At 40.7% G+C, this 18,585-nt stretch overlaps 1 protein-coding gene across 1 annotated transcript in view; it reads right to left on the bottom strand.

The window, feature by feature from the left end:
* Nucleotides 1–18,585, bottom strand: part of LOC139634287 (dolichyl-diphosphooligosaccharide--protein glycosyltransferase subunit STT3B) — a 79,504-nt gene that overhangs the window by 32,228 nt on the left and 28,691 nt on the right. Inside the window, exons 2-3 of the mRNA XM_071500650.1 lie at nt 14,443–14,551; nt 6,041–6,328 (exon numbers count right to left, since the gene is read on the bottom strand). Of these exons, the coding sequence (XP_071356751.1) occupies nt 6,041–6,328; nt 14,443–14,551 (397 nt within the window). The remainder of the gene's footprint in view (nt 1–6,040; nt 6,329–14,442; nt 14,552–18,585) is intronic.

The following is an 18,585-nucleotide window of genomic DNA, read 5'->3' as shown; positions in this document are numbered from 1 at the left end:
TATAGATTATGGGAGTATGTCCAAGTGTGTGTTGGGGGGGGGGGGGTAAACACAGATTAAGCAACTGGAGTTGAATGGGTTATTAGCGGATAAAATGAAAGAGTCGGATAATGAAGATTGGGCTGAGACTTGAGAGAACGGCTCTGTGCGATTTTGCCATGTGGAGGAGAGGATGGGTGTAAAGAGACGAGTAAGAGAGCGGAAGAAATGAACGCACAATAATGAGATACAGGAAGGAGACACCAAGGCGGGATGAACTAGAGGGAAGAAGAGAAGAAAGAAGGAGTAGAAGGCAGAACAAAGCAAGAGTAAAACAATGGCAGGGACAAAGGAAGACAAAGACAATTAAAGAGAGATGAGATGGAGAAAAGACAGAGAGGAGGAAAGGAAAACACAGAGACAAATGTGGGTAAATGGGACTGATAATGGGAAGCAGTGGTGCATGGCCAGGAAGATTGTTTTTCAGGGCCCTTGCCAAATAGAATGGAGGACGTGAACAGTGGTTGGTGAGTGGGGGGGGGGTTTCTGTGGCACTGCTCTGCTGATGACACATCACCTTAAGAGGCGGTGATGGTTACCGCGAGGAGTACCTGTCTCACTTTGGAGATGTATTGTCCATACACACAAGATGACAAGAAGTCGTTACGATAACGCAGAGACAAACACGTTCCTAACGCGCCCTAACGCACATTCCCTGGTGTGAGACAAATAATTATGGTGGCAGTTTTTTAGTTGGGTCCTATTATGGAGGCTCCTGCAGAATTAAAAATGACGCAGGAGGAAAATACCTCAGGAAGAAATTCATTGGATGGGACCAGACTGTAAAGATAAGGATGAAGGTTCTCGTTAACGTTTAAATAGGCCTAATGTCCTTTTAAAGTACCCTCCGTGAAAATAAGAAACCTATCTAGTAAAGAAGGCTCACATGAATACCTAAAGAGGCTAATAAAAAAGGGAAATGAGTATAATACAATTATTATTATTATTGATATGATTTAGGTACTACAACAAACCTGGCCAGGATAGAGTGAGTGTGTTCCAGTCAAGGGCAGCTGGTGTCGACATTTCATGCTGTGTTTTGGGATTTGAGACGCTTGCCTTCTAATGAAGTTGCAACTAAGGCTGGATTAGGACAAATATATATAAATAAATACATTTTCTGCTTGATAAGTTATTTTTATTTGAATGATCTACTATCAATTATTAAAATCCCGAAATCAATCTTAGAATTTCAGCCTTTTCTTAGTAAACATGTAAAACTGTTTTAAATATTAGGGCTAATTTCTCAACGCTTCTACCGTTGCCATGGCAATGAACATCCAAATCAGTATTCAAATGATGTGTTTTTTTAATATCATATGTGCATTACCACAATAGTAATGCAACATTATTCTTTATGCATCAACAATACTTATTAATTATTCAGAGACATTTACATTTACTCATTTGGCTGACGCTTTTATCCAAAATGACTTACAAGTGAGGGACATTATTAAAGATTCAGTGCAGTGGGAAACCTTGGCGAAAGTATTAAGTACTACAGGTATTTAATAAGAGCAAGGAGATCAAGTGAAGAAGTACATAGTAAGTGCTAGTTAGGCATGTTAGGTGTTAGGAGAGGAGGTGCTTTCAGAGGAGATGAGTCTTCTAGAGACTCTTAAAGATAGAGAGGGACGCCCCTGTATCTTCAGGATACAAGACAAGGACATTTCACATCTCAATCTAACATTACCAGCTGACACTGTCCCAGTGTCAGTGTCCCAGTGTCAGATGTTGAGTCAAGCATCTGGAATAACATGTGAAGTTGAAAAGATGACCCCCCCAAAATGGAAACACAAATATATAACACAAATCTACAACGATTTTGGCGATTCAACTGAACACTAAGTAACAGCTTAGTCTTGCAACTACTAAAATTTTCTTTTTTTCCATTATGGCTGGTGTTAGGGTGACCTGAATGCTAATGAAGTATAATGTTGAAGGCTGATTTTCGTCCTCATCTCATTCCAGGACTTCAAGGGTTGTATGGAGGCAGAACTCAATCATAGTCTACCTGGTGTTGCCCTATGTTTTAATCAAACAGTCATTATGTGCTCCTTCCTGACCTTCAAGGCTAGATGTGCTAAGGATGAATTCCATGTCCCTAAAATGTATTTTATGATAAAGAATCTGAAGGAAAATAGTGTCATATAGTACAATTCCATTTCTGTCTCTTTTGGGTTTTTCTGTATATCCCTGCATATGAAAGATTCTATGTTTGTGTGCATAGAGTTGCCAAATATGTTTTATCTCCCCAGTACGCACAGTATGTTTGAGAATGTAAAGTTTCCCAGTGGGTGACGCTATCAGCTGTTTAGTTTTGCACTGCTGTGCCAGTACACAGACACTGAGCCACTTGTGCTGTATCAGGACTTAAACTGTAGACACAACAGGCGTGCTCAGCCAGCCACCTGGACACTAAACTGCAGGTCATTGCCAGATCAGTGACAGTGAGCGAGTTCAAAAAAGGGCCACAGAGCTGTCCGCAAGCACACTTGAGCATAGTGGCTCATACTACCTTGAAACCACATGTAGAGGGTCATCCATGCACGATTTGACAAATATTGGGATGGCTGAAACCTTGGACGGATAAAAGGCCCCTTCCAACCCAGCAGCAACTGTACTGCCAAGCTTGTTATGCTGTGACAAACAGCAGTGAGGCATGGCATGACGAAATACCTGCATCACTACTTCTACCTGGATGAAAGCCTCCACTGCATTACATGTCTTTACATTCGCACATAAAGGGAGTTCAACGCCTTGAAGGTAAAAGAGAAATAGGACAAATAGCCCACGAGCTACTATTACCACTCACTGACTGCCTGTGGCGTGCATAATCAAAGCTTTTTTCTGTTCACTTACTGAACCAGAGATGAGGACAGTTCAAGGCCAGTTTCCTGCTCATCAGCCTCTCTAACATGGAGCTGCACTGACATTCAGCAGATAAACCATAAGGAGCAAATGTGTCTGTATGGGTATTTTCCATTGAGAATTCAAATGACACAGTTAAATTATATATGTAAATAGCAACTATAAATTGCAAATTTAAATTAGAAATGGAAAACATAGACACGAGGGTGTGAAAAAACTGAAGATAAAAGGTAAAATATAAAATATTCATGCTGTCTCTCACTTCTAACTCCCTTTTTGCAACTTCCATAATGCAGATTAAGCGGCATCTATAACAACTGTATGTTTTACTTCCTCTTAAACACAGCCTCTTATAAAAGAGAGCCTTGTGCATGTACAGGCGATATGCACAACATCAAGTGATGACCCTGATTTCCGTGTTTACTAATTAATCCCCTGTGGCGACCAGGAAAACATGTCTTTGCATTTGTTGTGTGGATAGTTTAGGCTCAACAGTAGCCTGGATCTGCCACTCTGTACCCTGCTGGAATTGACTCACCGAACTATCAGCTAAGACAAAACATTTACAGTGAATGCTGATGTGCGCCTCCAAATACACATCTGCATAAATGTGGGACTCCTGTGGATCGTGCACTGTTTTGAGCAGAGAGGGCATTTTGTAACAGCTGCAGGCGGTCACGTTTGAACACCGTGGGTATAATGACAAAATAATCAAGCTAGTTTAAATAAAACTGTGGTTTTATTTGTCTGCATTATTTCTGCAGCTCTTGTATGCTTGATGTAAACCAGCACTGAATGATATATCTCCCTACAACTACACAGCTACAGTTGGTCAATAATAGATATGTGGCTTATTTGCATGAGTCTCGTCTGGTTGCACTGCGGCATCCTATCATGCAGTAATCTTTTCTAGATAATACCAAAGCTTCCAAGCTAAAAAAAAAACAAAACAAAATACAATTTCTTTTGCCAAAGTAAACTGAGCAGCAGGTGCGATGCAGAGGCTCACAGAGATTTAGCAAGGAGTAAACCAATGAAAGCACCAGATGATTGGTATTTGAATTTCTTTTGTCATCTCTACTCTTGAGATCATGGCTAATGGCAGCGTTAACTCTGTAGCACCACAACTGTCAAAATCATGCTTACATTTACAGCCAAGCATTGAGGACAAACAATTTCAAGTTACAAAGATCTTCTCTTACTGTTGCATGCATGTTGAGGAGAAGGTCTTGTAGACAAGGACAGCTTGTGTAGGTGCAGATTTAATAAATAAGCCCTGCGCAAGCTGCTACTTGCAATTCATTCCCTTACAATCAAATTGGTCTTTTGATGAGTCTCTATTAAACTGATAAAATCCCACAATATTAAATATGGATTCTCTTAGAAATAGCTGCCATATGCATTTGACACCTTTTCTAGCACAGGTTAACTGTGCAGGTGTGAAATTCTTTCATAGTGATGATGAGTGTAATTGCTTCACTGTAACCTGCAGTCCACAGGAACAGGAGGCAATTTTGTTAATAGAATGTCATTTTATAGACTCAATAAGATGACATGATACTGTATAAATAAGAGGTATGCCCAGTGTGCTCTAATGACAGGCAATAATATTTATGCATTTAGAGCATCTGCCGTTTTCCTCATCCATAGCCTCAGCAGCTGAAACAATATTACCCTTGAATGTTACATTCACCTGTATCAGAAACATGTATTCATTTTAACAGTGTGAATAACACAAATGTTAGCAATTCACGACTTTCAAGTGTAGAGTACTTAATGTTTTTAACTCTACATTATTCCACATTCATTTAAAGTCTATTGCTTTTTTTCCATTTTATTTTCTAGCATTTCTGCTGCATTATTATGTTATGTTATTATGTTGCTACATATTATTATCTATATCTGCCTTAACACTGAACTCTATTTTTGAAACAGCAGCAATATCATTTCTGCAGGGAAATCTTTATCACATATGAAGCGCAGTGATCTTAATCTGTTGATGTTACACAGAAACAGTATTTATAATCTCAACCCATCTCTTTAATGTCATGAGAAATCTGGTTACCAGAGAAAACTGACTACTCCTTCATTAACCTGATCATCAGGATATACTGAATTCTTTTCTAAATCGAGTTTCTTTTCCACATGTTCATTTTCACATAAATCCTGTCTTGGCATTACCATTTTTATTCTCAGTGCTACAGTTAAAAAATAAAGCATGTATCACTGAAGGGATACAGCTCAATACACAATGAAAAAATTCCTCAATATTTGTCAAGGTCAATTTCAAGAACGAGGAGGAAGAGAATGCCGACAAAATTGTTTGTAAAGCAGAGCTCTCCAATTTCTCACACACACACACACACACACACACACACACACACACACACACACACACACACACACACACACACACACAGTACTCATAGTACTGTAGCTGGAGGGCTGTAAGGCAGTGGACAGACTGAGGTAAAGTGAAAAGCCTGTTTCAGACATTTCAGCTTTAAAAGCTCCTTTTATCCCAAGTAGGTCCTGCAAACATCCAAGCTATATTCAAAAATAACCTTTTCTCCTCAACTGTGAAATACAACCTTGTTCTGCAAGGTAGATCTTGCAGAACAAGGTTGGACTGAACAAATTACATTTTAAGCACTGAAGTGAAAAAAATTGTAACACACAAAATAAATCTGAACTTGTTGAAAACAGTGATGCTGCAAATTTAGCAAGGTCAGTTGCCCTGTAGTGTACTCTTAAAGGTCATCTTATTGTGAAGGTTTTAGAGTGCAGCATGCCGTTTCCTGGGCTCCACATGTGTTGGTGTGCCTTTCAAAGCTCTGGATAAATAATTCAACATCTGAGGCTCAGTAACATTTGAAAACAGAGCTACTTTTCTAGCTTCATGAAGCATGTCCCCTGTAAAGTAACAAAGGACTGTGCATGCTTGACTGAGGTTGACACAAATTTAAACCTGCATCGTTAAGCATTGTTATTCTAATTCATTACAATATAATATATCAGGGTATCAGTATCAGGGGTCTACATTCAGTGTTATTACATGTTTACCTACATTTCCATGTACAGTAAGATTGTTCCTTATTGCAGCTTTCCGTCAAATTACAAGTGTACTTACCCAGAGGTAGTAAGTGAACTGCAGGGCAAAGATGGCGATGCCCTCATTGTCAAAAGAGCCTGCGACTGAGCGGGAAATATAGCCAGGGACGATGGCGATGAAGCAGGCCGCCAGCAGACCTGCACCCTGGTTCCACAGCTCCCGTGTCAGCAGGAAGGTGGAGATGGCGGTCAGACCGCTGAACACCGGCGCCAGGAAGACGCAAACATCGCGTATGTGGACGGTGATGTGGAGCAGGTTGAGGACGTAATGGATGAGGCCCGCGGTCACCATTAACCCTGGGTATACCTGACAGAGGGCAGAAGAGAGAGGGAGGCTGTGATTGGAAGTAAGAGGAAGAGCAACCTGAAAGACCGAGTGTCAGACATGAACAATGGTGGGTGAGTGACTGATGGACCGTGTACTATGAAAAAAGGTGGAGCTATTTGCAGCCATGGCTGGGAGATGTCTCTATAGATGGCAATATCAGACTGTTGGTTGATTTGTCTGTACTTTAGTCAGCTGGTCCACTGCTTGTTCAAAACAGAAATATGCCCCAAATCACAGGATGAAATACTATGATGGTCTTGAGAAAGTGAATTCTATTGACACTGGTGATCCCCCAACTTTTTCTCTAGAAAACAAACAACCATGTCTTCCTCAGGATGAACTGAAATTACCGGTACAATGATGATCTTACCTTTCCATGTAGCACCAAGTGCACTTCAAGTTAAAATCTTAATTTCTCTAATTCTTTGGTTTATGACCACATACTTGCAAAAATAATGACATTCCCATAAACCTCAGCTGTACTTTGTGTTTGGTGCTTTTTGCATTCTAACTCACTGAACTGTGAAGGTGAACATGGTAAACATTAAACCTGCTAAACATCAACATGCATTGTCACTGTGAGCATGTCAGCGTGCTGATGGTTGCATTGAGCTCTAGCAGGGTTTTGTCACACAGCCAGCTAACATGGCTGTAGACTCTCAGTTTTGTTAGATAAAGATTTTTTTTAGCTTTACAAACAGGAGGTGCATGGAAGATAACAAGCTCTATAAACGATGTTTTCATGCATGCTTTACACACTGCCATACAGTCAATACTGTATATTACATTATAAGCAAGGGCAAATGTGTCAAATGTGTAACTGGGAATCACTAATTCAAGTCAACTTAACTTAATCTGCCATGAACTTAGACCGACACTGGGCACTATCAGGTTGCAACTAATAGGTATTTCCAAATTTTAGGCAATTTCCAATGCTAAAACAATGCTGCACCAAGACCATACAATAGATCAGATTCAACAGTGGACATATTCAAAAATCAAAACAAAGTTTGACCCACTTTCCCTTTATTAAAAGGGCTGTAGCTTTCAACAGTAAAGCAAAAAAACATAAAACATTATTGACTATGCCTATACCGAAATCTCCTCACAGAAAACTCATTTTTAATTGTTTTTTGACACAAGATGATACACAACCATATCAATATGATGGAAGTGATGTGCATTGTTCACTGTATCAAATGTAAGTATAGCTGCTGGACATGTTCTTTTTCATTAGGATGAGCCTCGGATAGCTTACTGAACTGGACAGCCGTCAGACAACAACTCTATTAAATTTTCCCAGCTATATGCTGCAGTGTTCATCAACACATCTGAGAATCCTGAAACGGCAATCTTGGCATTTTTTGCTCACGTAAAGAATGAATCTCTTATTTAAAAAATTGTTGCAATGTGTGGTATTCTTCAACATGAAGTTATAATTAATTAAACTCTCCACTCAGTTGAAGCTGGGGCCTGGGTATGTGAGGCCTCGTGGCCCTGTCTCGTCTATACATGAGAGCAGATCCCAATTAGGGCCCTGTGCAGTACGCTGGCTGTCTGAAGTAAGAAGCAAGGCTATGTTTAACATGTGAGTGATGCCCCTGATGTGTTGCTGCAGTCCATGCACTTTGCCTTGCCGTTAATAAACTCAGGTCTTAACGTCTGTAATTAGCCAGTGCCTAGGAGACCTGAGCTTCTTCACCCAATCTACTTCAATGAAACTCAACCATGTCTTGCCTCTTGGCTCTGAGGATTGGACTCTGTCTAATAGAGCAGTATCCTGCCATTTATAAAGCTAGTTTTGTAATTATTAGCCATTTTGAACTCAGTGGTAGGGCCACCATCCAACATGTTACAGAGATGAGTGAGATTGTTCATCAAAGCAAAGTACATGATGCACTGAGTTTTGGCTTGATGGATACAAATCAATGTACATCACTCAGACACTATTTGATAAAATTTGCACTGAAGACAGCATTACATAGCTTGCTCATTATGAAAATATGATCAACTAAAATTGACAAAAGCTGTTACCAAAAATGCACTTGACTCATTGTCCTTATGGCAGCTAAGATTGGTTTATTGGCTTGACATCACTGTTTTATGGACTGTCACATTAGTGAAGCCTTCTTTTCTTATCTACAGCTCAGGAGAAAGAGTGGCGGACAGAGGCAGAGGGCAGCTGGACTGGTTCAGGCAGAAAGACACTCAACTGTCACATTAACTGATACCACCTCATCTGTCTTTCAAACAGTGTGACCCATCTGAGTGCTTAGAGACTTAATGCTATCATACACAATTAATGAGGACTGTCAGCATGATTCTGAATAAAAAAGAAAGGGGTGACGGTAAGGATAAAGGAAGAATGGAGGTGAGAAACAACAGCGAGACATTAGAGAAAGGCAGAGGCAGACAGGAGAGGAGAGATGCTGAAAGATAAAGAGGAAGAGAGGTTGGAGAGAAAGGGGGCGAAATGTGAGCTATAGAGGTTGGAGGGAGAGAGAGGCGGTGTTAAACAAAGTGCAGGCGGGTAAAAGGTTGAATGTAACAGACAAGAGTCTCAGTCACTGCTCTCAGATAGAGCAAAGGTGGTTTCATGAATTCCACCGAGAGCTGGAGGGGTCACAGACCACTCAGCATGAGAAAGAAGACTGACTCTGGTAAAATGTCAAGACAGGTAAAAACAAAAAGGGAACTGAAGTTTGTAATTCATTAACTACTTAACTTTTCTAAACAAAGGCAATGTATAGTGACTGTGTTATGGGCTGTGAAACAGACTGCGACAATCCAAGATGAACCCAGCACTTGTCCAGACCCCTGCATTATTATAAAAGCATAGGGCTTGATGCAAATAAGAGCACTCACATACTCATTTTATGATTTCAAATGCAGTGTGGGAGGCAGCTAAATGCCCTTCTTCCCTAAAGCCTGTTTATGCTTAGAAAATTGTCTAGTTCAGTTGTGCAAACAAGTGGGATTTTGACTATTAGCCTACACTTTAAATCAGCAAGTGGCTTTCTGTTACTTCAGAAATGCCATCATGGCGCCTCTGAGCAAGGCATCATATTGTTCTGGCAATCAGTCTCACCCTAGCCTCTCATCTGATGATGCATCAGGATAAAGCCTGAGACTGACATGGATCCATCACTGAGCCTCTGCAGTAGCTTTGTCAGGTCTCCTCTCTGCATCAATTCCTGGATCTTTCTCTGCTTTGCATAGATTTGCATGTTATAGGAAGACATTTGCATTTAGTACGGCCAACAGAATGACCCTCCCAACTGCTACTGAAAGGCCAGGCAACCCCATAAGGCATAAAGTGACTTGCCATCTGGCACTAAACTTTTTCCAAGTCCACTGTGGGCTACAGCAGACCTACACTCTTAAAGGCTAACAGTGGCGAGATTCTATATTTTTCTTGCTGTCAACTAATGCCATAAAGACCAAAACAACAACACATTAGTCTGGCTCTCAATACTTTGACTTCCCTACCCTTTCTGTGGCTGTCAGCCCATTTTTTCCTAATTAAGATATAAATCTTAAAAAAACTGTCATAAATATATAGTTTCATTTTTAAAAAGGCACAGTAATTTTCCAAAACAGCTGAGCACTATGGTTTTCAGCAAATGTTACACAAAAGGGAGTAAACTGTTCATCTATTGAGGACCATTTTCTGCTGCTTTCAATACTGAAAGACCTCAAATTAACCACAATGCTTGTGGTCATTGTAAGAAAGGAATTGATTGACATGTTATGAAAGTTTTGGGACAATAATAGAGCTCCGCAGCACAGAGAAATAAGCTTTGGTTATACACACAATACCTGACTTAATTTCACGGCTCATTTTGGGGTTTTTTTCCATAAGATTTATTGACAATAAGAAAGAATGAAACATCACTTGACTTAACCTTTGACGTCACCTTCCCAGTCTGACACCACAGCCATTCTGCTGCAGTGCATCTTTCCTCGGGAAAGTTGAGTTACTTCAGTTTAGTGACACGTAAAGCAACGCATTTGTTCCATTAGACTGTACGTTTGCTAAATTGAACATATCCCGACAGTCTCATGCTTCAGCTTCCATGATCAGACATATTTTAAAATGTCAAATAAAAACGGGGTAGAGTAACTTGTCTTAGTGGCGCTGGTGTGGAAATGCAGACACCGCTCAGAATAATAACACATGTTGCAAGGACAACATGACCTCCATAATAGCTTTGTAATTGCTAAGACACAGTGCAAGACATACCCTGGCCAGGAGAATCACTCCACAAATTATACCCACTGAAATTGCTCCACTCACACTCTTTGTAACTGCTCAGCTTAGCACTTCCAAGACAAGGACATCACAAATCACACTGGTTAGACCTTATATGTACTTTGATTTTTAACATGTGTCTGTTTCAAAGGTATTTCAGTAATTGTATATTGTTTAATTGTGTGTTTTTCATGCTGGTACTGAACTGTTTCTTGTTTTACTATTTGCTGCATATTAAAGCTCTCTGGGATCAAAGCTACTTTTCAGTCTTTCCTGAGACAAAGTTTCATCTGGAATAAATGTTAGACCTTATGGTGAGTTACTGTTCATAGAGGGAAACAAAGTACAGATAGAAGCCACTTCTGCTAGAAAGAAAGTTAGACACTACAGTGCCCCTCAACACTGCACCCATTTGTCTTCCTACCTAAAACAAAACCCCACGCTGTGACACAGCATAAGCTCTCATTGGCTTCTATTTGTATATTGGTCTAGCCTGTGGGTAGTCTGCTGAGCAAATTAAAATGTTTAATATAACATCCAAATGGAAATTTTTTAACTTTTAAGTGAAACAAAATTTGAGCTTAGCAAAGCTTTCAAAGATATCTATACCAAAGCAACTGGACTTGCTTGAGGTTCTTGAAGGTGTTTCACCTCTCATGCAAAAGGCTTCTTCATGGCCAGGATGACTGAGAATCTTCACAGGTGTAGACGAGATCTGCACAGCTCACTGTGATCTGCTTCACAGACCATGTGTAAATTATTCTGCAGTTGTTTGGTTTTTTTTTACTCATAAATTCATGAATTGCCAATAGAGGTTCACAGAGGAAGGATGTGAGCTGTGTGAACGTATTTGCATGCAGAAGATGTGCAACAAATCTTGTAAATGTCATGAAAATTAACTTAAAACTATATGCTTTCCAATTCTGATTACCATTCTAATCATAACTTTCAGCTCCCACCCTGTGGGTACAAGGCCTAACCCAAGTATCCATGTACTGTAACAGAACCAGCACATCCATTATTATAAGCCAGGCTTGTCATATGCAATTACCAGTGGCTGATGGTAATTGCTTATGACGGATGAATGCTGATGGATGGGTTCTGGATTCCAATGCCTTGGGTCTCCTGTTCAGTAGTGAATATTATATTCAAATCAGCATGTAGCGTAGCTACATCTCCTGCCCTGCACCATCTGCTTGGTGCTGTAATGAAAACTGTATCTGATAGCAATGCACTGCATTAACATGCCTCGCTGTCTCAACTGTGCAGAGGAACTCTCCAATCACCCCGCAGCCTGAGTTTACACAACACAGAAACAGGGAAAAAGAAAGAAGTCGTGCTCCAGGCATCAAGTGCCAGGCTCTGTTCCACCCTCTCAGCTGGACCCAATAACGGAAACTTGTTAGGAGACATTTCCACATTTATCTGGCACTGAGGACCTGGATTATGCAGTCCTGATGCATCATTAGCTGGTGCAATTATAGCTCAGAGTGCAGCCCTGGTGGGTCCATGAAGCTTGGTTGAGAGAAAAGAAGGCAGGTGCAGTTGTTAAAGAGGTGAGGGAGATGGATAGGCCAGAGGTATTTTACCCACACAGGCCTCACTGTTCACAGGATGCGGGGCTGCGAAGATGAGGTTGGGGGGAAGAGATGCGCAGAGGAGGTGAGGCGGGGAAATGGGAGATAGATTGCGTGGAATCATCACGTTGTATTTTTCAGAGAAAATGGTCAATGTTTCACAACAATCGTTGCTGCTGGTAAACAGGGAGGCCATGGCAGTCGAGGGGAATTTGTCAAGTTAACAGCTCACTGTTGCTACTGGATTGTAACTTAAATCCATGCTACCCAGCGGAGGTTTAGAAGGCTCTATGGTATCCCTGCACTGCCTTGCCTAACGTCAGATAACCCCATGCTACCACTACACACGCTCAGCAGTGAAGATACACTTAACAGAAGATCTACGTCTGCTCTCTTGCATTAAGTGCTGACTTCATACCAATATCTATGAATAATCCCCATGTGCTCATGAATATTAAAAGTATGTGTAATTTTTTTTTTTCCATGCCGATTTTCTGGTCAAATATGTACATCATGCAATTGCCTACATACAGATCTTCACTGTTGTGTGCTTTTCTGGGTCTAGGTCATAGGTAATAGGTAATAGGACTAAATATAACTTAAAACATAATTTGATGTCTGACTGTACTTGTACTTTGGTAATGTTGCTCTGATTATCCTAAAAATATAAAAGGAATTGAGGCAAGATTCTGCCATGGAGATAAATATAAAACTTCTTCCATTCATCCTTTTTTAACCAGCTCAGTGTCACAGTGTCGAGGTACACGAGACTTCCTTTTTCCCTGCCAGCACCTCCCGAGGGATCCCAAAGAATTCCCAGGCCAGATTGGATGTGCAATCCCTCCAGCATGTTCTGGCTCACTTGAGTCTTTTCCCAGGGGGACGAGTCTTGACTATCTCTATAGTAAGGCATGTAGAGGGTTTCCTGATCAGATTCCCAAACTGCCTGAGTTGGCTTTAAAAAAAGAAAAAAACATGAAAGAGCTGAGGTTCTACAACTGGATGCTTCTCTGTGCCTGAGCCCAACGCCACATCCTTCCTACAGCAAACAGCCATTACCATTACTTTCTATGTACAACTGCCACAGAAGTGGTAGCTTGGCGCTTACGCCACCACTTTCTTATTTCTAGTCTCGCCGCCCCTGGAAAAAAACCACACATTTTGTTTTCCAGAAAAAAGGCTGTTTTGTACTTTCCGGCTCCTGCAGCAGCTCAGCTTCCCTCTCCTCACCTATTGCTGTCTCTGTGGCCATCTCTTGTGTTTGTACAATCTATCAGGAGACACTACTTGTTGAGGTGGAGAAACATAAAGAGCTATAAGACTCAAGATCATACAGCAAAAGACAAAAGCAAAAAAGATATTGCCTAGTGAGCCAGAGCTCTGAAGATTAGCTCTTCAGGGGAGAAATCAAGTTCAAGTAGTGGTAGTTCACACACAATTTTAAGTTAATGTCTGCTCATTGTTAATAACTATGTTTTTATATCATTTTAATGTTGATAATCAGTTTTGCCTTTAGGTTTGGCTCCCTTCATAGTTACTAGCACTCACCTGTCTATCTCAGGTTCCTTCTTACCCTCAGTTATGAACAAAACTTTAAGTTACTTGTGCTTTTTCACCTGGGCCAGCAACTTGCTCCTAAACTGAAGGGGTTCATCTGGCAGAATAGCTGACTCTCACTCAAACCACTTCGTAGTATGATGAAAGCCACAATAGTTCACATTGGAGGTCACAGTCTGATCAAGCCATCAACTGTACATCATCAGCAAAAAGGGCCAATGCAACCCTAAGGAAACTCTCTATGCCTCAGCTGAGCCTTGAGATTGTGAGGAATAAATCATGAGGGAAAATCCTTGGCAGAGTCAAATGTCTTTCAGTCAAATAATAAATTTGACTTGATATTTTTACTTTACAGCTCTCATTATGGCAAACAAACAATGTATCAGGGGCCTCAGCATTTCATATTCCCAAAGTGCTCTACTACGAGACATGCAGTGGGACACTGTCCGGGAAGCTGCACTGCTCCTCCTCAATCTGAGGTTCATCAGTCGGCTGGAGCCTCTTTTCTCTTGCACAAGCCCTCTGAGAGAGGCCAAGCAGCACGATACCTCAAGTGCACAGCTTTTCTCCCCTTTTTTTTTTTTTCCCCAAGTGCAAACCATCACTTACATTTCTGTGCCTGTTCCTATCAGCCTATTCAAACTTCATGAGCAAAAGACACCCTGGAGATGATGAACAATGAAACAAATGAATGTGGAGAAACTTACTGTGCCACCAACAATCCTGCCCAATGGGTACCAGGCCCTTTCATCAAACCAGTTGAGGAACTCATAGAAGCCATTTGTGGTGAGGTGGTGTGTTGATCTATAGTTGAACCTGAAGCAACAGAAGAAAAAGAGAAGAGGGATGGCTGAGTGTATGGTAAAATAACAAGCACATACAGAGAAGAACATCGACTTCCACTTGTAGTCCATATTTTGCTAAAACGTTAAAGCTATTGACAGCACAAAAAAAAAAAAAAAAAACCACTTAACTCTAGGCAAGAATAGGTTATTTTATTGCTAGATTTTTAGAAGGCCAGAAGAACGAGTAAGCTGCAGAGACTTTGCCTTGTTAGAATAGGGAAGATAAATCTTCTATTCACTGTGTGAGCCTTTGTGTTGATGCCGACATCTAACGGGTCAGCTCTAGGTTAAAAAATGAAAAGTTGAAGGGCTTCAACACAGAATGTGGCATTTCTCTGAACAAAGCTCACTTACTGTACAGATAATTCTAACTGTAAATCTCTGGCATCTGCTGACATAAAATGGGTCTGCTGTTGGAACAGAGAAACAGCGACCAAAAAAAAAACCCTCCCTAAGAATAAATATAAGGAATATCACTGCAAACAGGCCTTGATTCACACTGTGGCTGTGCTAAGCCGAGGGGGTTGGAGCACTGTCAAGCAGCAGAACGAAAGAGCCGACAGTGTTGAGAGGACTGCTGCCAAGGAGAATGAAGAGAGCCTTCAGTAAATTTTCAGAGGCACCTTCTTCCTTACACAGCTTATTAATGTGGCCTGTTTTATGGTATGTTCAGAGGCCCATGTAACTCATGTGGGAAACTGCATGTATAGAGAACCTATAGCAAGGCAGAGCAGTTTGCTCAAGGATAATTGCCTGTTCTAGCTCAGAGAGGACGGGAGATAACCTTATCTGTTTGACTGATCAGCTCTTCAGAGAGGTTCTTTGATTTATTTTACATCAAGTATAACAATATTGCCAACCAACAAAGGGTAAGGTTACAATGAGGAGCTTAAGATGGTACTAAACAGTACAAAGCATGTACTGATGTACTGATGATATACATGTGATATAATTTTAATCTTGATTTTTTTTTTATTTATCTTATCTGTGCTCCAACTGCTTTCCCCAAGACTGAACATACATGCACAGCTGCTGTGCTGCAGTAATAACAGGCTGAATAGTCTCAGTATGCTGATGCTGTCAATTTGCATTTATGTATATCTTCAAATCATATATGTGTCAACCAAAGTTGGCACATGTATGATTTAACTATATTGCAAGTTGCAAAAGTACAACTTGCAATATAGTTGATGAGAAAATCAGAAACACTAACATTTTTCCAAAGTTACCTGAAATTAGTAAACAAAACATACTGAATTTGCATCAGAATTTGGATCTACACCAAAAATGGATAAATTCTTCCTTGGGCAATAGTCTAACATTCCTCCAAATTTCATTTAAATCTCCATTACCCTAAAATACAAACAGTAAAATGAAACCAACACATAACCTTGGTAGAGGTAATTTTGAGCAAATAAATTTTACTGACATTGTGGCAATTAAGGCTAATGGTATAATTATGGCCTGAAAAAAAGTGTCAACACAGTATTAAAAGAAAAAAAGAGAGTGGCCTCAAAAAAAAAACACAGGTAACAAGTCTGTCAACATCCCCAAACTAAAATCAACAGCATTTCCTCACTTCCATCTACTACACAGCTTGAGATTCAGCAGGCACTTTTCAGTTTATGGTTGTGTGTGTGTGTGTGAGTAAGTCAGACTGGAGGAGAGGCAGCAGCAGACTTGTCACAAAGCTCCTACAGTGTGGGCCGCTAACACTCATGATCAGGGACGGTGTGTTTGAAATTGTTGGCATGAGCTGCAGCTCATTAATCATCATGAGGTGGCTGGTTTTCTAGCGCCTCCACATCACACCTGAAGCCGAAACTCTCCTCCTTCATGCAGTGCCTCCCATCTTGGTTCTTGTTTCTGGACAGCACGTGGTGGCCAGTCATTTCAAAGCCAATAATGAGAGCTGGTCTCTTGTATTCATCTTGAGCACCATTTTTCATTTTTAAAAAAAGATCCAATTTCCCCATAAGTCACTCCACGGTAACCATTTCCAACTATTTATATCCCCACTTCAGCCATCGTCCATCATCAATGGCTGACAGTCATCACGATGTTGAGCCCAGCATCGTTTTATCATTCTCTATGCCTTGGATGAAAACATGGGGGGAAAATAGAAAACTGTAACAGGCACTGTGCCTTTTAAAGTGATCTTGAAAAGCTATTGAGGAGCTGACGTGAGTGTTTATCCTTGTGGCTCCTAAGGCAATCATATCATATTACTCAACAACCTGAGGCCTGAGGGCCTGAATCTGGGCACAGGCCAGACTATGACAAACTGTCCAGCTGGAACACAAGAGTCACACAGATACAAATATACTTGCATCTTAGTTTTAGAAATAGAGCATAAAATCCATCTTAAATTAAATAAGCAATTAAAGATGAATTTATGTCCATCACAAGTGAACTGACTTCACATAACTTGCATCGGCCAATCAGACTGCTCTTTCAAATACAGGCAGCCGCCCAGACAATATTTCTTATTTCAGTGTGCGAGTCTATTGTGCAAAGAAGCACGGTGTTACAACGTGCAAAGCTACAGAGGCAGCAAGGTGTGAGAGAGCTCTACCACAGTGGGACTTCCAATGCAGGTAGAACTGGCCAGCCACTTCTGCCTCATTGTTCTGCAGCTGTCAAATCAGCGAGGCAGAAACCAAGCAAATTCAAAGAAAACATTCTAAAAGACAACTCTGCAAGCTGCCAAGCCTCATCCATAAAACCCATTTTCCAATGATCTCATGGACAGCCGAGCAGAGTGCTTTATCCCTGCCCTTGTCACTTTGATGGGGCGGATAATGTAGCTCTGCCAGGCACATTAGCAATTTAATGCATAGCTGCCAATATGGTCTCAGGCGACAGAGCACATGATGACTAGTGATGCCACTCCAGCACTTCCAACCACTGGATAGTCAGCTTCAAGCTAAGCAACAAACCCCCAACATAATAAAAAAAAAAAAGAAAAAAAAAAAAACAATCCTGGATTAATAGCTAGGAAGATCAAAGGAAAAAAGGGCCCCTATAATCAACTCCTCAGATAATATCTTAAAGCAAAAATGAAAATTAGGAGTGGCATATTGTGCACTTTAGATCACTCAGACCCCCCTGCAGACATCATAATTCATTTTAATTAAGGTCCATTTCACTAGTTTCCTGTTGAGACAGGGCCATCATCATCAGCATGACTAAGTGGGTTCCATTGCTGTTTACAAGCCAGTAATGCCTCATTCTGCACCGACTACATAATCAGATGCATCATTGCATCTCGATATGGTGAATGTCTAAATAGACTTTTGGTTCCAGGGGTGTAATCACCAGCTTGACTAATTAGCCAACTCTGTTTAAATTCTGAATGAATAATCTATAAATGAGAGCCTGCTTGGGGACCCAGAAGGCAAGACGGCAAATACAACATGAGCTTCGCACAATGAGACACCCGTCAGACGGGCAGGTGGGGTTGTGCCGATGGACGATGATTAAAATGTATTAACTACTGTTATCAACCATTATTAACTGTTATCATTATTTGTAGTATAAAATGTATTTGCTGTGCCATAGCCCCCCCCCCATTATTATATAACATAACTGTTATTAAGAAAATAAACAAAAAAGAAACAAGTAAAGTAATAGTGAATAAACAACTAAGATAGAGAAACCAGACTAATACTGAGCTTTAATCTCTACATGCTTCAATGCCACTGTCACAATGTACAATTAGGTCATTTAGCCTGTAGAGCCAGTACAGTAGAATGCTAGTAGATTTAGGGTCTACCTTATGGACTCTTACTTAGGGCCCACACTCACTGAGACACTACATAAACAACCTTAATCCAGCTGTGGGGCAGTTTCTTGAACCACTAGATGTACCTGCAGCTCTATCTGTAAATCTGGTCTTCTGATGAGGCGCTTAGCCTTACTGTCATTGTTTTACAAGCACTTAAACAACAGGATTACAACTATCTGCAGCCTATAAAATTTGCCTCTTAAAACGTCTCAACAGGA

Source organism: Trachinotus anak, unplaced genomic scaffold, assembly GCF_046630095.1.
Source record: "Trachinotus anak isolate AG129_WGS33_773 ecotype Australia unplaced genomic scaffold, CSIRO_AGI_Tana_v1 ptg000016l, whole genome shotgun sequence".
NCBI classification, from domain to species: Eukaryota; Metazoa; Chordata; class Actinopteri; order Carangiformes; family Carangidae; genus Trachinotus; species Trachinotus anak.
Note: the sequence above shows the minus strand (reverse complement) of the source record. Positions and strands in the feature narration are given on the sequence as shown.